General features: G+C 41.7%; 2 protein-coding genes and 2 non-coding genes across 5 annotated transcripts in view; 1 reads left to right on the top strand and 3 right to left on the bottom strand.

Annotated features, from left to right (window-relative positions):
• LOC135519773 (nuclear pore membrane glycoprotein 210-like) overlaps positions 1–22,527 on the top strand; it is a 67,257-nt gene extending 44,730 nt beyond the window's left edge. The window contains exons 33-39 of the mRNA XM_064944993.1: positions 1,795–1,931; positions 2,016–2,139; positions 3,058–3,210; positions 3,319–3,602; positions 3,737–3,938; positions 4,263–4,376; positions 22,031–22,527. Coding sequence (XP_064801065.1) covers positions 1,795–1,931; positions 2,016–2,139; positions 3,058–3,210; positions 3,319–3,602; positions 3,737–3,938; positions 4,263–4,376; positions 22,031–22,134 — 1,118 coding nt within the window. The 3' untranslated portion in view covers positions 22,135–22,527. The remainder of the gene's footprint in view (positions 1–1,794; positions 1,932–2,015; positions 2,140–3,057; positions 3,211–3,318; positions 3,603–3,736; positions 3,939–4,262; positions 4,377–22,030) is intronic.
• Positions 22,524–26,957, bottom strand: LOC135520705 (small ribosomal subunit protein eS27-like). 2 transcript variants are annotated; one of them, XM_064946456.1, is made up of 4 exons: positions 26,896–26,957; positions 26,208–26,316; positions 25,419–25,529; positions 22,524–22,758 (listed from the first exon to the last, which is right to left on the bottom strand). In XM_064946456.1, exons 1-4 carry the CDS (start codon positions 26,899–26,901, stop codon positions 22,730–22,732), a joined length of 255 nt encoding a protein of 84 aa, XP_064802528.1. In that variant the 5' UTR covers positions 26,902–26,957; the 3' UTR covers positions 22,524–22,729. The 2 variants fall into 2 exon arrangements, with proteins under 2 accessions (XP_064802528.1, XP_064802527.1); XM_064946455.1 differs by lacking the exon at positions 26,896–26,957 and having other exon boundaries at positions 26,208–26,358.
• On the bottom strand, positions 25,210–25,345 carry LOC135521439 (small nucleolar RNA SNORA13). Its single transcript, XR_010452574.1, has one exon. It is a non-coding gene; the product is annotated as a small nucleolar RNA SNORA13 (small nucleolar RNA).
• LOC135521438 (small nucleolar RNA SNORA13) lies at positions 25,636–25,767 on the bottom strand. The gene has a single exon (XR_010452573.1). It is a non-coding gene; the product is annotated as a small nucleolar RNA SNORA13 (small nucleolar RNA).
• Positions 26,958–27,166: the final 209 nt, after the last annotated feature.

Raw genomic sequence — 27,166 nt, 5'->3', positions numbered from 1 at the left:
AAGTGATGCTTTCAATCATCATTTTAAACAGTGGTTTAATTGAACCTGGTCAGTCAATCGACTGCTCTTCACTCCGCCAGCCTCTAGCTGACTCGACGGTTAACACGTCAACTTCTAGTGAAACTTTGTTTTCATTTCAGCAATTTACTATCTGTGATGTGCTCGCTGTCTTGCTTAAGATTTATGTAAAAAGAAACATCAAAAACTGGGGCTAATATGCTTGATCCATTATTGCTGCAGCTCTCTGCCCCCTGCTTGCCCAATCATTAACCCATATTTTAACCTGACCATTATATCTGATACTATTCCCAAGGTTTGGAAGGCGGCCCATGTACTCCCCCTTCACAAAAGTGGTGACCTAAATAATTATTGCCCTATTTCTAAACTTTCTTGCCTCGCTAAAATATTAGAATCCTTGGTTAATTCTCAGCTAAGATCGTTCTTATCTTTGAAATGTCGTCTAAAAGCACATCAGTCGGGTTTTAGACCAGGTCATAGCATCTCTGCTCCATCCCTAGTTATAAATGTGGTTAATTGTCTGGATAAAAGGCAACATTGTGCTGCCCTCTTCATTGACCTGTCAAAGGCCTTGGATACTGTTGTTCACTCACTGCTAATTCAGAAGCTGGCCTCAATTGGCCTGGACCAGGCTGCATATAACTGGTGTGAAAATCATTTGACAGATGTGTGTCTACTGATGGTGTTAAATCAGGTTTCCTGGATACTATGAAAGGTGTCCCGCAGGGGTTAATTTTTGGTCCTGTAATTTTGACTGTTTACATTAACAATATCAACTTGTCTGTAAAAATGTTTAACCTGTAATTGTATGCCGATAATACTGTTGTGTATGCTAACTACAGTCTGCCTTCATTGTATTACAGAAAAACTTTATTGACCTGAAATTAGTATTGAATGCAGGTGAAACTATAAGTACATGTTGTTCTATAGAGCGCATAAATATAACTCTGATTTAAGCATGTGTACTTTGGATGGTGTCCATATTGATCTTGTCCCTGCTTACAGGCATCTGGATAGATGAAAAGCTGTCTTTTAAAAATAATGTTGACGAATTAGTTAAGATGCTGTGAATAAAAATGGCCTTCTATAGAAATAGGTCCTGCCTCTCGATAAATAGTAGAAAGCAGATTAGTCAGTCAACGTTTTTATCAGTCCTAGACTATGGCGACATTATCTATATGAACGCAGCTGCTACTTCATTAACGCAGCTCGATGCAATTTATCATAGCGCACTGTGCTTTATTACGGGTGACAGTTTTAGCACTCTTCACTGCATTTTCTACCAGTATGTTGGTTGGCCCTCATTGATGTCACTCACATAGGTTGATACATTGCTATGTTTTCATTTATAAATGAGTCCCAAAAAGTCCCACTGTACCGAACATCTTTACTGAACTTATGACATAGGAGTTACCACACCTGGTCTCAGGGATTGTTAACTCTGGAAATTAGTCCTTTTGTCTCTAATGAGTTAGGTAGTTTTTTTGCACCTTATTTGTGGAACAATCTTCAAAATGTTCTTAAATGTGATGTCTTGGTTCCTCTAGGCCAGTTCAGAATGCTGATTGAGGACCTTTTTACTGATGAATGTCTCTTTTTCATGACCATGATTTTATTTCTGCTTCCATTTTGTATTTTTGAAGTGTGTATTTTCTGTCATTTCTGTCATTCAGGGCTCATCTGTAGAGACCTTGGTCTCAGTATGACACCTGATAAAATGAAGGTTCAAAATAAAAGAAAACACACACACACATACTTAATTTCTCTCTCTCTCAGGCCAGCCAGGTCAGTGGAACGTGTCATCTAGTCGTGTTCTGCAGATCGACCCAAAGACAGGAGCTGCTCTGGCAAAGCATTCTGGGACGGTAGTGGTCTACTACAGACTGGAAGGTGGACAGCAGGCCCTCAGAGAGGTATAGTACAGCAGAGGGTTACCATGGAAATGATGGGGTTGCCATGGAAATGAATGGGCCACCATGGTAGTGTTTTGCCAACAGGTGAAGGTGGACTCTCCAGTCATCCCAGAACTCTCTCCTCCTGATGATCGTTTCCTCACCAACTGGCCTGACGCAGCTGACTACACGGTTCCTGTGGAGCTATACACCTCCCCCTTCAACACAGGTGAGTAGTAAATTGATACCTCTCTGCTCTCTCTCCTGACCTTGCTCCTCTTCTCCCACCTCCCCATCTCTTCTCCCACCTCCCCATCTCTTCTCCCACCTCCCCATCTCTTCTCCCACCTCCCCATCTCTCCTCCCATCTCTTCTCCCACCTCCCCACCTCCCCATCTCTTACCCCACCTCCCCATCTCTTACCCCACCTCCCCATCTCTTACCCCACCTCCCCATCTCTTACCCCACCTCCCCATCTCTTACCCCACCTCCCCATCTCTTACCCCACCTCCCCATCTCTTACCCCACCTCCCCATCTCTTCTCCCACCTCCCCATCTCTTACCCCACCTCCCCATCTCTTACTCCACCTCCCCATCTCTTACCCCACCTCCCCATCTCTTCTCCCACCTCCCCATCTCTTACCCCACCTCCCCATCTCTTACCCCACCTCCCCATCTCTTACCCCACCTCCCCATCTCTTACCCCACCTCCCCATCTCTTACCCCACCTCCCCACCTCCTCATCTCTTACCCCACCACCCATCTCTTACCCCACCTCCCCATCTCTTCCCCCACCTCCCCATCTCTTACCCCACCTCCCCATCTCTTACCCCACCTCCCCATCTCTTACCCCACCTCCCCATCTCTTACCCCACCTCTTACCCCACCTCCCCATCTCTTCCCCCACCTCCCCATCTCTTCCCCCACCTCCCCATCTCTTACCCCACCTCCCCATCTCTTACCCCACCTTCCCATCTCTTACCCCACCTCCCCATCTCTTCCCCCACCTCCCCATCTCTTACCCCACCTCCCCATCTCTTCCCCCACCTCCCCATCTCTTCCCCCACCTCCCCATCTCTTACCCCACCTCCCCATCTCTTACCCCACCTCCCCATCTCTTACCCCACCTCCCCATCTCTTCCCCCAGCCCAGTGTTCCCTGTCCCAGAGGGAGGCCATAGAGAAGAAGCTGCAGCCAGAGGCAGAGTTACGGTGTTTCCTGCATTTCAGCGCCCCCTACCTCCAGCTCAACACGCTGCAGGCTGTGATGGTCACCACGCCTCACTATGACCTCGACACAGGTACGACAGGGACACAGGACCTCTCTTCCCTATCCCATTGATAAAAATACCATGTCTCTAAAATTATACAGTAAATAATTATTTGACCAATTTTTGACTCTCCCTTAGGTGAATACAGCTGCAGAGTCTCTGTCCGTCCCCAGTCAGACTCCGTCCTCCACCTCCTCTCCTCCCTCTCTGTCTCTGTCTCTCTCTCAGCCTCTCTGCGGGGCCAGTCCCCCGTCCCTGTCCTCCCTCTCTCTGCTCTGTCGCTACCTCTCTCTGGACGTTTGGTACAGTTGCCGTACCTGCCTGCGTTCCACTGCCCAGTGTCTTTCCTGGTGCTATCTGCTCTGCATCCCATGGCAGAGTTCTCTGTGCTGGGCACCAAGGATGTGCTCTCTGCCCTACGGGTAGGTCACCTTAACATTAAGCATTAGAGCATTTACAGCCCCACAATACACAATGCATACAGCTTTAAGACCTTGGCATAGACAGTATGGAGTGAATGCAATCCATATCTCTTCTCTCTCTGTGTTGCGTTCAGTTCCACTCTGACAGTACTGACGTGCTGCTATCTGAGCCCAGTCAATCAGACGGACATCTGGTGTTGTCTGTATACATTTCCACTTTCTGGGTCAAAAGTCAGGCCCTGCCCCCTCCTGCCAACATCACCCTCTCCAGCCACCTGACCCCACAGACTCATGTCCTTACAGTTTACATCACGGTGGACAGCGAGGTGAAGACAGGTGAGGAGCAGACACACAGAGCCAAAACACAGCTAAACACGACAATGAAAACGTTCCTATACAACAGTGTTTCCCAAACTCAGGCCTGGGGCCGTCCCTGGGTGCACATTTTGGTTTTTGTCCTAGCACTACACACCTGATTCAAATATCCAACTCAACATCAAGCTTTGATGATTTGGATCAGCTGTGTAGTGCTAGGACAAAAAGCAAAACATTCACCCGGGTGGGGGGGGGCAGGACAGGACAGAGTTAGGGAAACCCTGCTATAGCCCACTGACTCACCCCTGTATCCACATATCTGACCCTGTCTGAGTGTGTGTTCAGGTTCCACAGATCTGATTCGTCTACAATCTTCCTGGACTCAGCTCCTGGACTTCCATCTCATCCTGGTCTTTGCTGTGTTTGCGGTTATGGCCACTACTGCCACCTTATACATAGGTAACTATGTAACCACTCTTCACCACTACCTTATTCATAGATAACTATCTAACCACTCTTCACCACTACCTTATTCATAGGTAACTAACCACTCTTCACCACTACCTTATTAATAGGTAACTATCTAACCACTCTTCACCACTACCTTATTCATAGGTAACTAACCATACCACCACTACCTTGTTCATAGGTAACTAACCATACCACAACTACCTTGTTCATAGGTAACTATCCATACCACCACTACCTTATTCATAGGTAACTATCTAACCACTCTTCACCACTACCTTATACATAGGTAACTATCTAACCACTCTTCACCACTACCTTATTCATAGGTAACTATCTAACCACTCTTCACCACTACCTTATACATAGGTAACTATCTAACCACTCTTCACCACTACCTTATTCATAGATAACTATCTAACCACTCTTCACCACTACCTTATTCATAGGTAACTATCTAACCACTCTTCACCACTACCTTATTCATAGGTAACTATCTAACCACTCTTCACCACTACCTTATTCATAGATAACTATCTAACCACTCTTCACCACTACCTTATTCATAGGTAACTATCTAACCACTCTTCACCACTACCTTATTCATAGGTAACTATCTAACCACTCTTCACCACTACCTTATTCATAGGTAACTAACCATACCACCACTACCTTGTTCATAGGTAACTATCTAACCACTCTTCACCACTACCTTATTCATAGGTAACTAACCATACCACAACTACCTTGTTCATAGGTAACTAACCATACCACCACTACCTTGTTCATAGGTAACTAACCATACCACAACTACCTTGTTCATAGGTAACTATCCATACCACCACTACCTTATTCATAGGTAACTATCTAACCACTCTTCACCACTACCTTATACATAGGTAACTATCTAACCACTCTTCACCACTACCTTATACATAGGTAACTATCTAACCACACCACCACTACCTTATTCATAGGTAACTATCTAACCACTCTTCACCACTACCTTATTCATAGGTAACTATCTAACCACTCTTCACCACTACCTTATACATAGGTAACTATCTAACCACTCTTCACCACTACCTTATTCATAGATAACTATCTAACCACTCTTCACCACTACCTTATTCATAGGTAACTATCTAACCACTCTTCACCACTACCTTATTCATAGGTAACTAACCATACCACCACTACCTTATTCATAGGTAACTAACCAAACCACCACTACCTTGTTCATAGGTAACTATCCATACCACCACTACCTTATTCATAGGTAACTATCTAACCACTCTTCACCACTACCTTATTCATAGGTAACTATCTAACCACTCTTCACCACTACCTTATACATAGGTAACTATCTAACCACTCTTCACCACTACCTTATACATAGGTAACTATCTAACCACTCTTCACCACTACCTTATACATAGGTAACTATCTAACCACTCTTCACCACTACCTTGTTCATAGGTAACTATCCATACCACCACTACCTTGTTCATAGGTAACTATCTAACCACTCTTCACCACTACCTTATTCATAGGTAACTATCTAACCACTCTTCACCACTACCTTATTCATAGGTAACTATCTAACCACTCTTCACCACTACCTTATTCATAGATAACTATCTAACCACTCTTCACCACTACCTTATTCATAGGTAACTAACCATACCACCACTACCTTGTTCATAGGTAACTATCTAACCACTCTTCATCACTACCTTATTCATAGGTAACTAACCATACCACAACTACCTTGTTCATAGGTAACTAACCATACCACCACTACCTTGTTCATAGGTAACTAACCATACCACAACTACCTTGTTCATAGGTAACTATCCATACCACCACGACCTTATTCATAGGTAACTATCTAACCACTCTTTACCACTACCTTATACATAGGTAACTATCTAACCACTCTTCACCACTACCTTATTCATAGGTAACTATCTAACCACCCTTCACCACTACCTTATACATAGGTAACTATCTAACCACTCTTCACCACTACCTTATACATAGGTAACTAACCATACCACCACTACCTTATTCATAGGTAACTAACCAAACCACCACTACCTTGTTCATAGGTAACTATCCATACCACCACTACCTTATTCATAGGTAACTATCTAACCACTCTTCACCACTACCTTATACATAGGTAACTATCTAACCACTCTTCACCACTACCTTATACATAGGTAACTATCTAACCACTCTTCACCACTACCTTATACATAGGTAACTATCTAACCACTCTTCACCACTACCTTGTTCATAGGTAACTATCCATACCACCACTACCTTGTTCATAGGTAACTATCTAACCACTCTTCACCACTACCTTATTCATAGGTAACTATCTAACCACTCTTCACCACTACCTTATTCATAGGTAACTATCTAACCACTCTTCACCACTACCTTATTCATAGGTAACTATCTAACCACTCTTCACCACTACCTTATACATAGGTAACTATCTAACCACTCTTCACCACTACCTTGTTCATAGGTAACTATCCATACCACCACTACCTTGTTCATAGGTAACTATCTAACCACTCTTCACCACTACCTTATTCATAGGTAACTATCTAACCACTCTTCACCACTACCTTATTCATAGGTAACTATCTAACCAATCTTCACCACTACCTTATTCATAGGTAACTATCTAACCACTCTTCACCACTACCTTATACATAGGTAACTATCTAACCACTCTTCACCACTACCTTATTCATAGGTAACTAACCATACCACAACTACCTTGTTCATAGGTAACTAACCATACCACCACTACCTTGTTCATAGGTAACTAACCATACCACAACTACCTTGTTCATAGGTAACTATCCATACCACCACTACCTTATTCATAGGTAACTATCTAACCACTCTTCACCACTACCTTATACATAGGTAACTATCTAACCACTCTTCACCACTACCTTATTCATAGGTAACTATCTAACCACTCTTCACCACTACCTTATACATAGGTAACTATCTAACCACTCTTCACCACTACCTTATTCATAGATAACTATCTAACCACTCTTCACCACTACCTTATTCATAGGTAACTATCTAACCACTCTTCACCACTACCTTATTCATAGGTAACTATCTAACCACTCTTCACCACTACCTTATTCATAGATAACTATCTAACCACTCTTCACCACTACCTTATTCATAGGGAACTATCTAACCACTCTTCACCACTACCTTATTCATAGGTAACTAACCATACCACCTTATTCATAGATAACTATCTAACCACTCTTCACCACTACCTTATTCATAGGTAACTAACCATACCACCACTACCTTGTTCATAGGTAACTATCTAACCACTCTTCACCACTACCTTATTCATAGGTAACTAACCATACCACAACTACCTTGTTCATAGGTAACTAACCATACCACCACTACCTTGTTCATAGGTAACTAACCATACCACAACTACCTTGTTCATAGGTAACTATCCATACCACCACTACCTTATTCATAGGTAACTATCTAACCACTCTTCACCACTACCTTATACATAGGTAACTATCTAACCACTCTTCACCACTACCTTATTCATAGGTAACTATCTAACCACTCTTCACCACTACCTTATACATAGGTAACTACCTAACCACTTTTCACCACTACCTTATACATAGGTAACTAACCATACCACCACTACCTTATTCATAGGTAACTAACCAAACCACCACTACCTTGTTCATAGGTAACTATCCATACCACCACTACCTTATTCATAGGTAACTATCTAACCACTCTTCACCACTACCTTATACATAGGTAACTATCTAACCACTCTTCACCACTACCTTATACATAGGTAACTATCTAACCACTCTTCACCACTACCTTATACATAGGTAACTATCTAACCACTCTTCACCACTACCTTGTTCATAGGTAACTATCCATACCACCACTACCTTGTTCATAGGTAACTATCTAACCACTCTTCACCACTACCTTATTCATAGGTAACTATCTAACCACTCTTCACCACTACCTTGTTCATAGGTAACTATCTAACCACTCTTCACCACTACCTTATTCATAGGTAACTATCTAACCACTCTTCACCACTAACTTATACATAGGTAACTATCTAACCACTCTTCACCACTACCTTATTCATAGGTAACTATCCATACCACCACTTCCTTATTCATAGGTAACTATCTAACCACTCTTCACCACTACCTTATTCATAGGTAACTATCTAACCACTCTTCACCACTACCTTATTCATAGGTAACTATCTAACCACTCTTCACCACTACCTTATTCATAGGTAACTATCTAACCACTCTTCACCACTACCTTGTTCATAGGTAACTATCTAACCACTCTTCACCACTACCTTATTCATAGGTAACTATCTACCCACTCTTCACCACTACCTTATTCATAGGTAACTATCTAACCACTCTTCACCACTACCTTATACATAGGTAACTAACCATACCACCACTACCTTGTTCATAGGTAACTGTCTAACCACTCTTCACCACTACCTTATTCATAGGTAACTATTTAACCACTTTTCACCACTACCTTGTTCATAGGTAACTATCTAACCACTCTTCACCACTACCTTATTCATAGTTAACTAACCATACCACCACTACCTTATTCATAGGTAACTAACCATACCACCACTACCTTATTCATAGGTAACTATCCATACCACCACTACCTTATTCATAGGTAACTATCTAACCACTCTTCACCACTACCTTATTCGTAGGTAACTATCTAACCACTCTTCACCACTACCTTATACATAGGTAACTATCTAACCACTCTTCACCACTACCTTATTCATAGGTAACTATCCATACCACCACTACCTTATTCATAGGTAACTATCGAACCACTCTTCACCACTACCTTATGCATAGGTAACTAACCATACCACCACTACCTAATTCATAGGTAACTATCCATACCACCACTACCTTATACATAGGTAACTATCGATACCACCACTACCTTGTTCATAGGTAACTATCGAACCACTCTTCACCACTACCTTATTCATAGGTAACTATCTAACCACTCTTCACCACTACCTTATGCATAGGTAACTAACCATACCACCACTACCTAATTCATAGGTAACTATCCATACCACCACTACCTTATACATAGGTAACTATCGATACCACCACTACCTTGTTCATAGGTAACTATCGAACCACTCTTCACCACTACCTTGTTCATAGGTAACTATCTAACCACTCTTCACCACTACCTTATTCATAGTTAACTATCTAACCACTCTTCACCACTACCTTATTCATAGGTAACTATCTAACCACTCTTCACCACTACCTTATTCATAGGTAACTATCGAACCACTCTTCACCACTACCTTGTTCATAGGTAACTATCTAACCACTCTTCACCACTACCTTATTCATAGTTAACTATCTAACCACTCTTCACCACTACGTTATTCATAGGTAACTATCTATCCACTCTTCACGACTACCTTATTCATAGGTAACTATCTAACCACTCTTCACCACTACCTTATTCATAGGTAACTATCCATGCCACCACTACCTTATACATAGGTAACTAACCACACCACCACGACCTTGTTCATAGGTAACTATCTAACCACTCTTCACCACTACCTTATACATAGGTAACTAACCAAACCACCACTACCTTGTTCATAGGTAACTATCTAACCACTCTTCACCACTACCTTATACATAGGTAACTATCTAACCACTCTTCACCACTACCTTATTCATAGGTAACTATCTAACCACTCTTCACCACTACCTTATACATAGGTAACTATCCATACCACCACTACCTTGTTCATAGGTAACTATCTAACCACTCTTCACCACTACCTTATTCATAGGTAACTATCTAACCACTCTTCACCACTACCTTATTCATAGGTAACCATCTAACCACTCTTCACCACTACGTTATTCATAGGTGACTATCGAACCACTCTTCACCACTACCTTGTTCATAGGTAACTATCTAACCACTCTTCACCACTACCTTATTCATAGGTAACTATCTAACCACTCTTCACCACTACCTTATGCATAGGTAACTAACCATACCACCACTACCTTATTCATAGGTAACTAACCATACCACCACTACCTTGTTCATAGGTGACTATCCATACCACCACTACCTTATTCATAGGTAACTATCTAACCACTCTTCACCACTACCTTATACATAGGTAACTATCTAACCACTCTTCACCACTACCTTATTCATAGGTAACTATCTAACCACTCTTCACCACTACCTTATACATAGGTAACTAACCATACCACCACTACCTTATTCATAGGTAACTAACCATACCACCACTACCTTGTTCATAGGTAACTATCTAACCACTCTTCACCACTACCTTATACATAGGTAACTAACCATACCACCACTACCTTGTTCATAGGTAACTATCTAACCACTCTTCACCACTACCTTATTCATAGGTAACTATCTAACCACTCTTCACCACTACCTTGTTCATAGGTAACTATCTAACCACTCTTCACCACTACCTTATTCATAGGTAACTATCTAACCACTCTTCACCACTACCTTATTCATAGGTAACTATCTAACCACTCTTCACCACTACCTTATTCATAGGTAACTATCGAACCACTCTTCACCACTACCTTGTTCATAGGTAACTATCTAACCACTCTTCACCACTACGTTATTCATAGGTAACTATCTATCCACTCTTCACGACTACCTTATTCATAGGTAACTATCTAACCACTCTTCACCACTACCTTATTCATAGGTAACTAACCATACCACCACTACCTTGTTCATAGGTAACTAACCATACCACCACTACCTTGTTCATAGGTAACTATCTAACCACTCTTCACCACTACCTTATACATAGGTAACTAACCACACCACCACTACCTTGTTCATAGGTAACTGTCTAACCACTCTTCACCACTACCTTATACATAGGAAACTAACCACACCACCACTACCTTGTTGATATGTAACTATCTAACCACTCTACACCACTACCTTATACATAGGTAACTATCTAACCACTCTTCACCACTACCTTATACATAGGTATCTAACCATACCACCACTACCTTATTCATAGGTAACTAACCATACCACCACTACCTTGTTCATAGGGAACTAACCATACCACCACTACCTTGTTCATAGGTAACAAACCATACCACCACTACCTTGTTCATAGGTAACTATCTAACCACTCTTCACCACTACCTTATACATAGGTAACTAACCACACCACCACTACCTTGTTGATAGGTAACTATCTAACCACTCTTCACCACTACCTTATACATTACATTACATTTAAGTCATTTGGCAGACGCTCTTATCCAGAGCGACTTACAAATTGGTGAATTCACCTTATGACATCCAGTGCTTATACATAGGTAACTAACCACACCACCACTACCTTGTTCATAGGTAACTATCTAACCACTCTTCACCACTACCTTATACATAGGTAACTATCTAACCACTCTTCACCACTACCTTATTCATAGGTAACTATCTAACCACTCTTCGCCACTACCTTATACATAGGTAACTAACCATACCACCACTACCTTATTCATAGGTAACTATCCATACCACCACTACCTTATTCATAGGTAACTATCTAACCACTCTTCACCACTACCTTATTCATAGGTAACTATCTAACCACTCTTCACCACTACCTTATTCATAGGTAACTATCTAACCACTCTTTACCACTACCTTATTCATAGTTACCTATCTAGCCACTCTTCACCACTACCTTATACATAGGTAACTAACCATACCACCACTACCTTATTCATAGGTACCTATCTAACCACTCTTCACCACTACCTTATTCATAGGTAACTATTTAACCACTTTTCACCACTACCTTGTTCATAGGTAACTATCTAACCACTCTTCACCACTACCTTATACATAGGTAACTAACCATACCACCACTACCTTATTCATAGATAACTATCTAACCACTCTTCACCACTACCTTATTCATAGGTAACTATCTAACCACTCTTCACCACTACCTTATTCATAGGTAACTATCTAACCACTCTTCACCACTACGTTATTCATAGGTAACTATCGAACCACTCTTCACCACTACCTTGTTCATAGGTAACTATCTAACCACTCTTCACCACTACCTATCCATACCGCCACTACCTTATTCATAGGTAACTATCTAACCACTCTTCACCACTAGCTTATTCATAGGTAACTATCTAACCACTCTTCACCACTACGTTATTCATAGGTAACTATCGAACCACTCTTCACCACTACCTTGTTCATAGGTAACTATCTAACCACTCTTCACCACTACGTTATTCATAGGTAACTATCTAACCACTCTTCACCACTACCTTGTTCATAGGTAACTATCTAACCACTCTTCACCACTACCTTATTCATAGGTAACTATCTAACCACTCTTCACCACTACCTTATGCATAGGTAACTAACCATACCACCACTACCTTATTCATAGGTAACTAACCATACCACCACTACCTTGTTCATAGGTGACTATCCATACCACCACTACCTTATTCATAGGTAACTATCTAACCACTCTTCACCACTACCTTATACATAGGTAACTATCTAACCACTCTTCACCACTACCTTATTCATAGGTAACTATCTAACCACTCTTCACCACTACCTTATACATAGGTAACTAACCATACCACCACTTCCTTATTCATAGGTAACTAACCATACCACCACTACCTTGTTCATAGGTAACTATCTAACCACTCTTCACCACTACCTTATTCATAGGTAACTATCCATACCACCACTACCTTATTCATAGGTAACCATCTAACCACTCTTCACCACTACCTTATTCATAGGTAACTATCTAACCACTCTTCACCACTACCTTATTCATAGGTAACTATCTAAGCACTCTTCACCACTACCTTATTCATAGGTAACTAACCATACCACCACTACCTTATACATAGGTAACTATCTAACCACTCTTCACCACTACCTTATTCATAGGTAACTAACCATACCACCACTACCTTGTTCATAGGTAACTAACCATACCACCACTACCTTGTTCATAGGTAACTATCTAACCACACTTCACCACTACCTTATACATAGGTAACTATCTAACTACTCTACACCACTACCTTATACAAAGGTAACTATCTAACCACTCTTCACCACTACCGTATTCATAGGTAACTATCTAACCACTCTTCACCACTACCTTATTCATAGGTAACTATCTAACCACTCTTCACCACTACCTTATACATAGGTATCTAACCATACCACCACTACCTTGTTCATAGGTAACTAACCATACCACCACTACCTTGTTCATAGGTAACAAACCATACCACCACTACCTTGTTCATAGGTAACTATCTAACCACTCTTCACCACTACCTTATACATAGGTAACTAACCACACCACCACTACCTTGTTCATAGGTAACTATCTAACCACTCTTCACCAATACCTTATACATAGGTAACTAACCACACCACCACTACCTTGTTCATAAGTAACTATCTAACCACTCTTCACCACTACCTTATACATAGGTAACTATCTAACCACTCTACACCACTACCTTATACATAGGTAACTATCTAACCACTCTTCACCACTACCTTATACATAGGTAACTAACCACACCACCACTACCTTGTTCATAGGTAACTATCTAACCACTCTTCACCACTACCTTATACATAGGTAACTATCTAACCACTCTTCACCACTACCTTATTCATAGGTAACTATCTAACCACTCTTCACCACTACCTTATTCATAGGTAACTATCTAACCACTCTTCACCACTACCGTATTCATAGGTAACTATCTAACCACTCTTCACCACTACCTTATTCATAGGTAACTATCTAACCACTCTTCGCCACTACCTTATACATAGGTAACTAACCATACCACCACTACCTTATTCATAGGTAACTATCCATACCACCACTACCTTATTCATAGGTAACTATCTAACCACTCTTCACCACTACCTTATTCATAGGTAACTATCTAACCACTCTTCACCACTACCTTATTCATAGGTAACTATCTAACCACTCTTTACCACTACCTTATTCATAGTTACCTATCTAACCACTCTTCACCACTACCTTATACATAGGTAACTAACCATACCACCACTACCTTATTCATAGGTAACTATCTAACCACTCTTCACCAATACCTTATACATAGGTAACTATCTAACCACTCTTCACCACTACCTTATACATAGGTAACTATCTATCCACTCTTCACCACTACCTTGTTCATAGGTAACTATCTAACCACTCTTCACCACTACCTTATTCATAGGTAACTATCTAACCACTCTTCACCACTACCTTATTCATAGGTAACTATCTAACCACTCTTTACCACTACCTTATTCATAGTTACCTATCTAGCCACTCTTCACCACTACCTTATACATAGGTAACTAACCATACCACCACTACCTTATTCATAGGTACCTATCTAACCACTCTTCACCACTACCTTATTCATAGGTAACTATTTAACCACTTTTCACCACGACCTTGTTCATAGGTAACTATCTAACCACTCTTCACCACAACCTTATACATAGGTAACTAACCATACCACCACTACCTTATTCATAGATAACTATCTAACCACTCTTCACCACTACCTTATTCATAGGTAACTATCTAACCACTCTTCACCACTACCTTATTCATAGGTAACTATCTAACCACTCTTCACCACTACGTTATTCATAGGTAACTATCGAACCACTCTTCACCACTACCTTGTTCATAGGTAACTATCTAACCACTCTTCACCACTACCTTATTCATAGGTAACTATCTAACCACTCTTCACCACTACGTTATTCATAGGTAACTATCTAACCACTCTTCACCACTACGTTATTCATAGGTAACTATCTAACCACTCTTCACCACTACCTTATTCATAGGTAACTATCTAACCACTCTTCACCACTACGTTATTCATAGGTAACTATCGAACCACTCTTCACCACTACCTTGTTCATAGGTAACTATCTAACCACTCTTCACCACTACCTTATTCATAGGTAACTATCGAACCACTCTTCACCACTACCTTGTTCATAGGTAACTATCTAACCACTCTTCACCACTACGTTATTCATAGGTAACTATCGAACCACTCTTCACCACTACCTTGTTCATAGGTAACTATCTAACCACTCTTCACCACTACGTTATTCATAGGTAACTATCGAACCACTCTTCACCACTACCTTATACTTAGGTAACTATCCATACCACCACTACCTTGTTCATAGGTAACTATCTAACCACTCTTCACCACTACCTTATTCATAGGTAACTATCTAACCACTCTTCACCACTACCTTATTCATAGGTAACTATCTAACCACTCTTCACCACTACCTATCCATACCACCACTACCTTATTCATAGGAAACTATCTAACCACTCTTCACCACTACGTTATTCATAGGTAACTATCTAACCACTCTTCACCACTACCTTGTTCATAGGTAACTATCTAACCACTCTTCACCACTACCTTATTCATAGGTAACTATCTAACCACTCTTCACCACTACCTTATGCATAGGTAACTAACCATACCACCACTACCTTATTCATAGGTAACTAACCATACCACCACTACCTTGTTCATAGGTGACTATCCATACCACCACTACCTTATTCATAGGTAACTATCTAACCACTCTTCACCACTACCTTATACATAGGTAACTATCTAACCACTCTTCACCACTACCTTATTCATAGGTAACTATCTAACCACTCTTCACCACTACCTTATACATAGGTAACTAACCATACCACCACTTCCTTATTCATAGGTAACTAACCATACCACCACTACCTTGTTCATAGGTAACTATCTAACCACTCTTCACCACTACCTTATTCATAGGTAACTATCCATACCACCACTACCTTATTCATAGGTAACCATCTAACCACTCTTCACCACTACCTTATTCATAGGTAACTATCTAACCACTCTTCACCACTACCTTATTCATAGGTAACTATCTAACCACTCTTCACCACTACCTTATTCATAGGTAACTATCTAAGCACTCTTCACCACTACCTTATTCATAGGTAACTAACCATACCACCACTACCTTATACATAGGTAACTATCTAACCACTCTTCACCACTACCTTATTCATAGGTAACTAACCATACCACCACTACCTTGTTCATAGGTAACTAACCATACCACCACTACCTTGTTCATAGGTAACTATCTAACCACACTTCACCACTACCTTATACATAGGTAACTATCTAACTACTCTACACCACTACCTTATACAAAGGTAACTATCTAACCACTCTTCACCACTACCGTATTCATAGGTAACTATCTAACCACTCTTCACCACTACCTTATTCATAGGTAACTATCTAACCACTCTTCACCACTACCTTATACATAGGTATCTAACCATACCACCACTACCTTGTTCATAGGTAACTAACCATACCACCACTACCTTGTTCATAGGTAACAAACCATACCACCACTACCTTGTTCATAGGTAACTATCTAACCACTCTTCACCACTACCTTATACATAGGTAACTAACCACACCACCACTACCTTGTTCATAGGTAACTATCTAACCACTCTTCACCAATACCTTATACATAGGTAACTAACCACACCACCACTACCTTGTTCATAAGTAACTATCTAACCACTCTTCACCACTACCTTATACATAGGTAACTATCTAACCACTCTACACCACTACCTTATACATAGGTAACTATCTAACCACTCTTCACCACTACCTTATACATAGGTAACTAACCACACCACCACTACCTTGTTCATAGGTAACTATCTAACCACTCTTCACCACTACCTTATACATAGGTAACTATCTAACCACTCTTCACCACTACCTTATTCATAGGTAACTATCTAACCACTCTTCACCACTACCTTATTCATAGGTAACTATCTAACCACTCTTCACCACTACCGTATTCATAGGTAACTATCTAACCACTCTTCACCACTACCTTATTCATAGGTAACTATCTAACCACTCTTCGCCACTACCTTATACATAGGTAACTAACCATACCACCACTACCTTATTCATAGGTAACTATCCATACCACCACTACCTTATTCATAGGTAACTATCTAACCACTCTTCACCACTACCTTATTCATAGGTAACTATCTAACCACTCTTCACCACTACCTTATTCATAGGTAACTATCTAACCACTCTTTACCACTACCTTATTCATAGTTACCTATCTAACCACTCTTCACCACTACCTTATACATAGGTAACTAACCATACCACCACTACCTTATTCATAGGTAACTATCTAACCACTCTTCACCAATACCTTATACATAGGTAACTATCTAACCACTCTTCACCACTACCTTATACATAGGTAACTATCTATCCACTCTTCACCACTACCTTGTTCATAGGTAACTATCTAACCACTCTTCACCACTACCTTGTTCATAGGTAACTATCTAACCACTCTTCACCACTACCTTGTTCATAGGTAACTAACCACACCACCACTACCTTGTTCATAGGTAACTATCTAACCACTCTTCACCACTACCTTATTCATAGGTAACTATCTATCCACTCTTCACCACTACCTTGTTCATAGGTAACTAACCATACCACCACTACCTCATTCATAGGTAACTATCTAACCACTCTTCACCACTACCTTATTCATAGGTAACTAACCACACCACCACTACCTTGTTCATAGGTAACTAACCATACCACCACTACCTTGTTCATAGGTAACTATCTAACCACTCTTCACCACTACCTTATTCATAGGTAACTAACCACACCACCACTACCTTGTTCATAGGTAACTATCTAACCACTCTTCACCACTACCTTATTCATAGGTAACTATCTAACCACTCTTCACCACTACCGTATTCATAGGTAACTATCTAACCACTCTTCACCACTACCTCATTCATAGGTAACTATCTAACCACTCTTCACCACTACCTTATTCATAGGTAACTAACCACACCACCACTACCTTGTTCATAGGTAACTAACCATACCACCACTACCTTGTTCATAGGTAACTATCTAACCACTCTTCACCAATACCTTATACATAGGTAACTATCTAACCACTCTTCACCACTACCTTATACATAGGTAACTATCTATCCACTCTTCACCATTACCTTGTTCATAGGTAACTATCTAACCACTCTTCACCACTACCTTGTTCATAGGTAACTATCTAACCACTCTTCACCACTACCTTGTTCATAGGTAACTAACCACACCACCACTACCTTGTTCATAGGTAACTATCTAACCACTCTTCACCACTACCTTATTCATAGGTAACTATCTATCCACTCTTCACCACTACCTTGTTCATAGGTAACTAACCATACCACCACTACCTCATTCATAGGTAACTATCTAACCACTCTTCACCACTACCTTATTCATAGGTAACTAACCACACCACCACTACCTTGTTCATAGGTAACTAACCATACCACCACTACCTTGTTCATAGGTAACTATCTAACCACTCTTCACCACTACCTTATTCATAGGTAACTAACCACACCACCACTACCTTGTTCATAGGTAACTAACCACACCACCACTACCTTGTTCATAGGTAACTAAGCACACCACCACTACCTTGTTCATAGGTAACTATCTAACCACTCTTCACCACTACCTTATTCATAGGTAACTAACCACACCACCACTACCTTGTTCATAGGTAACTAACCACACCACCACTACCTTGTTCATAGGTAACTAACCATACCACCACTACCTTGTTCATAGGAAACTAACCATACCACCACTACCTTGTTCATAGGTAACTAACCATACCACCACTACCTTTTTCATAGGTAACTAACCACTCTTCACCACTACCTTGTTCATAGGTAACTAACCATACCACCACTACCTTTTTCATAGGTAACTAACCACTCTTCACCACTACCTTATTGATAGGTAACTAACCATACCACCACTACCTTATTCATAGGTAACTAACCACACCACCTTGTTCATTGGTAACTAACCATACCACCACTACCTTGTTCATAGGTAACTAACCACTCTTCACCACTACCTTATTCATAGGTAACTAACCACACCACCACTACCTTATTCATTGGTAACTAACCACACCACCACTACCTTATACATAGGTAACTATCTAACCACACCACCACTACCTTATACATAGGTAACTATCTAACCATAACACCACTACCTTATTCATCGGTAACTAACCATACCACCGCTACCTTATACATAGTTACCTATCTAACCACCACTACCTTATACATAGGTAACTATCTAACCATACCACCACTACCTTATTCATAGTTACCTATCTAAGCATACCACCACTACCTTATTCATAGTTACCTATCTAACCACACCACCACTACCTTATTCATTGGTAACTAACCATACCACCACTACCTTATACATAGGTAACTATCTAACCATAACACCACTACCTTATTCATCGGTAACTAACCATACCACCACTACCTTATACATAGTTACCTATCTAACCACCACTACCTTATACATAGGTAACTATCTAACCATACCACCACTACCTTATTCATAGTTACCTATCTAAGCATACCACCACTACCTTATTCATAGTTACCTATCTAACCACACCACCACTACCTTATTCATAGGTAACTAACATCAGTTGGTGGTGACAGTTAACACTTCTGTATTTGCCAGTGTATAACTCCTGCATGCAGACGGTTCCTGTCCCGGTGGTCGGCCTGTACCCAAACACACGTCAGTACCAGTTACCTTCTCCTACTATATTGGTGCATCAGGTAGCATCAATTATTTTTAACTTTGTCTAAGCTGGTGTGTGTTCTCCAGTGGAATGCAGCAGTCTTAGGGAGGGTTGTGTCTAAGCTGGTGTGTGTTCTCCAGTGGAATGCAGCAGTCTTATCGAGGGTTGTGTCTAAGCTGGTGTGTGTTCTCCAGTAGTCTTAGAAAGGGTTGTGTGTTCTCCAGTGGAATGCAGCAGTCTTATCGAGGGTTGTGTCTATGCTGGTGTGTGTTCTCCAGTGGAATGCAGGGTTGTGTCTAAGCTGGTGTGTGTTCTCCAGTAGTCTTAGAAAGGGTTGTGTGTTCTCCAGTGGAATGCAGCAGTCTTATGGAGGGTTGTGTCTAAGCTGGTGTGTGTTCTCCAGTGGAATGCAGCAGTCTTATCGAGGGTTGTGTCTAAGCTGGTGTGTGTTCTCCAGTGGAATGCAGCAGTCTTAGGGAGGGTTGTGTCTAAGCTGGTGTGTGTTCTCCAGTAGTCTTAGAAAGGGTTGTGTGTTCTCCAGTGGAATGCAGCAGTCTTATCGAGGGTTGTGTCTAAGCTGGTGTGTGTTCTCCAGTGGAATGCAGGGTTGTGTCTAAGCTGGTGTGTGTTCTCCAGTAGTCTTAGAAAGGGTTGTGTGTTCTCCAGTGGAATGCAGCAGTCTTATCGAGGGTTGTGTCTAAGCTGGTGTGTGTTCTCCAGTGGAATGCAGCAGTCTTATCGAGGGTTGTGTCTAAGCTGGTGTGTGTTCTCCAGTGGAATGCAGCAGTCTTATCGAGGGTTGTGTCTAAGCTGGTGTGTGTTCTGCAGTGGAATGCAGCAGTCTTATGGAGGGTTGTGTCTAAGCTGGTGTGTGTTCTCCAGTGGAATGCAGCAGTCTTAGGGAGGGTTGTTTCTAAGCTGGTGTGTGTTCTGCAGCAGTCTTATCGAGGGTTGTGTCTAAGCTGGTGTGTGTTCTCCAGTGGAATGCAGCAGTCTTAAGGAGGGTTGTGTCTAAGCTGGTGTGTGTTCTCCAGTGGAATGCAGCAGTCTTAGGGAGGGTTGTGTCTAAGCTGGTGTGTGTTCTCCAGTGGAATGCAGCAGTCTTATCGAGGGTTGTGTCTAAGCTGGTGTGTGTTCTCCAGTGGAATGCAGCAGTCTTATGGAGGGTTGTGTCTAAGCTGGTGTGTGTTCTGCAGTGGAATGCAGCAGTCTTATCGAGGGTTGTGTCTAAGCTGGTGTGTGTTCTCCAGTGGAATGCAGCAGTCTTATCGAGGGTTGTGTCTAAGCTGGTGTGTGTTCTCCAGTGGAATGCAGCAGTCTTAGGGAGGGTTGTGTCTAAACTGGTGTGTGTTCTGCAGTGGAATGCAGCAGTCTTAGGGAGGGTTGTGTCTAAGCTGGTGTGTGTTCTCCAGTGGAATGCAGCAGTCTTAGGGAGGGTTGTGTCTAAACTGGTGTGTGTTCTGCAGTGGAATGCAGCAGTCTTATCGAGGGCTGTGTCTAAGCTGGTGTGTGTTCTCCAGTGGAATGCAGCAGTCTTATCGAGGGTTGTGTCTAAGCTGGTGTGTGTTCTGCAGTGGAATGCAGCAGTCTTATGGAGGGTTGTGTCTAAGCTGGTGTGTGTTCTCCAGTGGAATGCAGCAGGACGGTGCGTTTCTCTCCCTGGATCAGACCCTCGTCTCCAGACACAGAAAGGATCATCCGCCGACGCAACTGGCTCTGGAGCACACGGTGACACTAACAGCCCTGTGAATGATCCATGTTGAAACCTTCAACTAAACAATTTCCTGACAAACGTTGTCAGTGTGTTGCGTTGGTCCATTTAAGGCACGAGTATCGGCCGGGTCTCCCTTGTACTTGTTTCAATTAAGGTCAATGATTAGTAAGTTAATGTCCTCGCCTGGTTATTTAGGTCTTATTTGAAAGGGAAAAAACAGCAGACCCTAGGTCCTCCATGGAATGAGAGACCCCTGATTTAAGAAGTGGGTCTACTTGAACAGGGTCTCTAGGTAGTTGTTCAGGCATAGATCTAGGACCAGCATACATTCCCCACATGACAACATGTTTTCTAATAAGAGTCAAACATATTTGACACCTGGATCAAAGACTGACAAGTAAACTGGATTCTTTAACGAAAAAGCTAAACTTTATTAAGTGAGAGACCGGTGGAGTGGTGTTAGTGATGCCAGGGGACGTTCTCTCTCTACATACACAAAGCAGAGCTCAACACCATGTTTCCTCTTCTTCAGTTTCATCTCCACTTTTCCTCTCGCGTTGTCACTTCCTGAGCAGGGTCACTGTGGGGTCCTCCAAGCTCCATTGCTGAGAGTCTAGTGCTGTTTCCTCCTGAATGAGCATCCTGGGTGAAAGAAAGAGTTAGTTATGGTCCCAGACAGATTTCACTTTTATATGGCAGGGAGAGTGAGGTCAAACTACTGTTTATTGTTAAGGCTGGACTGACAGCCTAGTGGGGGAAGGAGATGAGGATAGCTAACTATTGATAAGGCCAGACAGACAGCCTAGCGGTTATTCAATAATTTAATCTAAACTGCATGCGTGTCTGCATAGCCAGGCGCTAATAGAAACTTGGTTCTATTTTTGATGCTTGACGCTCTGCAAGTCCTCGCCTCTCCCATCTCCTCGTTGATTATTGAAATATGAACAAAAGGTCCACACCAGTCCAGTCGTTGGTTGTAATGCACTTTAAAGTTGGTTGCCAACCGACAAAGTACACAGGAGATGACTAGAAACTAACTAGGTTTCCACTTATCTGTGGATTGTCAGAGTAGAGAACACACGATTGTGTGCAACTCAAAATTGGTCAATATTCTATAAAGATCCAGAAATAAAGGACCTTGAACATTGGGTTATTTTACCTGAAATGCACATCTCCCAGGACAAATTCGCTCACAACAGCAAGCTAAATGTTTTGTTTCGATCTGATTTTTTTTTTTTACTGAATTACATTTAAGTCATTTGGCAGACGCTCTCATCCAGAGCGACTTACAAATTGGTGAATTCACCTTATGACATCCAGTGGAACAGCCACTTTACAATAGTGCATCTAAATCATTTAAGGGGGGGGTGAGAAGGATTACTTTATCCTATTCTAGGTATTCCTTAAAGAGGTGGGGTTTCAGGTGTCTCCGGAAGGTGGTGATTGACTCCGCTGTCCTGGCGTCGTGAGGGAGTTTGTTCCACCATTGGGGGGCCAGAGCAGTGAACAGTTTCGACTGGGCTGAGCGGGAACTGTACTTCCTCAGTGGTAGGGAGGCGAGCAGGCCAGAGGTGGATGAACGCAGTGCCCTTGTTTGAATTAGTTCATATGAGGAAATCAGTCAAAATAAATTAATTTCACATGACTGGGTATACAGATATGCATCTGTTGGTCTAAGATAACTATTAAAAAATGGATCTCGTTATGCTATTTCTGCGCATTTAAAATGCAATTGTGTTCGTAGCTTATTCCTGACATACGTGGTCTGCTGTTGTGAGGGCGATTGGATATACTGACATTCTCTTAAAACGATATTGGAGGCAGGTTATGGTAGAGAAAAACTTTAAATTCTCTGGCAACAGCTCTGGTGGATAATCCTGCAGTCAGCACGCCAATTGCACACTCCCTCAACTCCAGACATCTGTGGCATTGTGACAAAACTGCACATTTGAGTGGCCTTTTGTCTCCAGCACAAGGGGAACCTGTGTAATGCTCACTAACAGGGATATTTTATTCCAGCTCATGAAACATGGGACCAACACATGTTGCGTTTGTCTTAGTATATTGTTCGCTTTGATATTTCAACCTGCGTGTCTGGTGTGGACATAAAAAACCAACCTGGTCCAATCAGCATGATATGGACAGACATTCACTTGGAACTCATTGCATGCCAATATTGTAAATCATTAACAGTAGGACAGACAGACTGGTGATCCAGGAAACGGTATATAGCACCGCTGTCACTAAGCAAACAATACAGGGAATAGGTTCCACCTGGCAACAGCACATAGTGAGAAATATGTTTAATCGCAATAAAGATTCACCCATTTTGAATGTGTTTTTGTGAATCTCTGGGTGACTCTGTCATTTCATGTGCGTCTGAGCCATTGTGATGTAGCACTGTTAGCCTCCCACTACCCTGGGAATATGACTTTTAGATTGTAATACGGGGAGAGGTGTCTTCGAGTGAGCCATTTATCACAGGGTCTAACACATTCCCCCCGTGTCTGCTTCGTCAGTCCATGGTGCTGCTGTGAACATCAGACTCTACAATGAGGCACATCGATCTGCAGGTTGAAAATGGTGAGATTGTAGACTCCTAAATTGATAGTGCAGTTTGTTTAGGTGATTTCACAGTTAACTAGCAACTTCATATGCTGGTGTTGCGCTTAGATAAGTTTGCGAGACAGCTACAGAGCTTTGCATTGTGGATTTTGTAGTCGACTTGAGCCGAGACAGATTTCCAAAATGATTTTTACACATTGCTACCAACCTTATAACAAAATGAAACATTTGTTCGAACATATTGTCAATGGTTTTGGGTGGTCCCTGGCCATTCCTAGCCTTAAAAACACTGCCAACCTGAGCTGTGGTGAACACAAACCAAGCCAGCTGAGCTGGTCAAGGGTCATGCTTCGATGGGGGCTACTGAACAAAATACATTGGGTTATGGTCAGTAAAGTATGAAAAAAAACTACATTTTCAACTGGAAAACAAAAAGGACTTTAATTTGACATCTCATGGCATGATCCTAAAGAGTGGCAAGTCAGACGTACAACTAGAAACAGAACAGAGTATTATTTCTGTATACTAGTGTGTTCTTGCAGTTAGTTATTGAAAGGAATCGGTGAAGACTCCTTCCAAACAAAAGACGACCACAAGGTTACTGTATGCCTTGGTTGACACCTCATTCACTCTGGAGACAATGAATGGGCAACACATAAAGGCATCAATTATGTCCAACGGTATGTTTCCATCCTGGACACTGTGTGGAAGGCTGGGGGGTGGGTGTAATATAGTACCTTCTGTGAGGCGTGCTTTACCCCCTGTAGGTTGACACAGGACTGTGGAGCATCCGACACACAGGACGACCGTCTGGGCGTGACTGAACACTGTCGTGATCTTATAGCATCCTGTAGAGAGAACAGTTCAGACACATTAACATTCACCTCAATGTCCTGAACGAGACCTACTCATGTTTTCAGTCCCAACAAAATCACACACAAATGATGTTCTAATTACTGTTGTGTTCTTGCCGTTATTGAAAGGAATCAGTGGAGACTCCTTCCAAAAAAACAACCACACGGTTACTGTATGCCTTGGTAGACACCTCATTCACTCTGGAGACAATGAATGGGCAACACAAAGGCAAGTCGCTACACATCCCTCTAGAAACAAGTCAGTCTAATTAATAACCACCAGACTAGATTTACATTTAAGTCATTTAGTTGACAACTTACAGAAGAGCACATACATTTTTGTACTGTTCCCCCGTGGGAATCAAACCCACAACCCTGGCGTTGAAAGCACCATGCTCTACCAACCGAGCCACACAGGATCACATCGACTTTCCATTAGCCATGCAAACTCTCCCTTTGGCTGACTGACCAGTTTTACTGAAGACAGGCAAACCAATGACCTGTCAGTTGAATATGGTCCCAGAAACTAACCCATGGTCAGTTTGGTTAACGTATTTAAACATTTAAAAAAAGTTTAAGTCAGTTAGGAACACATTATTTACAATGACGGATGCGTTTGGTGTGAGCGGAGCCGTGGAATCACTTCTAGCTAAACTACAGGGACACACTAACCTGGACATTTGACGTCCATAAAATACGAGTTAGGGCTCTGTACAAGACGCTTCTTCTTGTGACTCCTCTTCTCCTCCTCTGAGGTTGGGTGCAACAAGTCCTTTGCGAGCTGAAAGAGAAACCAGAGGGTGGCCATTTTAGAAAATGCAGATGGGAAAGTTTATTTGATAATCTAGCTAGCTGACGAGTTAAAACAATGTCCATACAGGATATGTGTATATAAGTTTGTATAATCAAAAAACATTTGACTAATGTTCGGGTAAACGCCTGGCTAGTAACTTCAGTACTGGCTAGCCTACGCTTTTTAACGTTAGCTTGTTTAGCTAAAGGCTACGTACGTCTACTATCAAACATAAGTCAGGGAATGCGCATATCTAGTCAAACTGCATCGTGTACAAGCGCTGTCAAATGCTTAGAAACAATCACTAAACATCAAACTAGTTAGCTAGTTACATGTCCGTCCATGCTTTCTATTGCATGTACGCCGCCATATTGCGTCAATTCAGCAGACCATAGCACGCGCTTGGCACGCAGTTTAAGATTGTACTAGATATCCATTGGTTGAATAATCCCGAAGTACATCGGAATATTTGCAAAATTCTAATACATCGATGGATGTGGTCAAGTCCCGCTCAAATAAAATTCCCACGGATGAAGCAAGGGTTATATTGCCTGTGTGCGCACTTACTGGCATGTTGGCGAGTTTGTAGCCGTTGCCGAAAAGAAGGATCAACCGGAAGTTGACAGTTAATAAATGAACGGGCCGAATACCAGGGGCCGGAAGTGTTTTGTCGCCATTACGTGTCAAGGAGGCGAGGCAAAGGAGGCCATGTTTGTGAGGTCAACTCTTTCTTCCAAATCACACAGGTCTACACACATAGGTTTTGTTCAGCGCCATCTATAACTAGCCTTACTGGCACATTTGATTTTGTTAGATTTATCTCGCAGTGTGAGGGAGA

This window comes from Oncorhynchus masou, chromosome 29 (assembly GCF_036934945.1).
Source record: "Oncorhynchus masou masou isolate Uvic2021 chromosome 29, UVic_Omas_1.1, whole genome shotgun sequence".
Lineage (NCBI taxonomy): Eukaryota > Metazoa > Chordata > Actinopteri > Salmoniformes > Salmonidae > Oncorhynchus > Oncorhynchus masou.
This window is presented reverse-complemented; position numbering and strand designations above follow the sequence as displayed.

Bases quoted from the DNA above. Each gene is read 5' to 3' on its own strand.
- LOC135520705 (XM_064946455.1), bottom strand. From the start codon at position 26,343: ATGGCCACCCTCTGGTTTCTCTTTCAGCTCGCAAAGGACTTGTTGCAC. The intron at 25,530-26,207 runs GTTAGTGTGTCC...TTCTCTCTACAG, and splicing joins TATGGACGTCAAATGTCCAG to GATGCTATAAGATCACGACA. The intron at 22,759-25,418 runs GTACTATATTAC...TCTTTCACCCAG, and splicing joins TAAAGCACGCCTCACAGAAG to GATGCTCATTCAGGAGGAAA.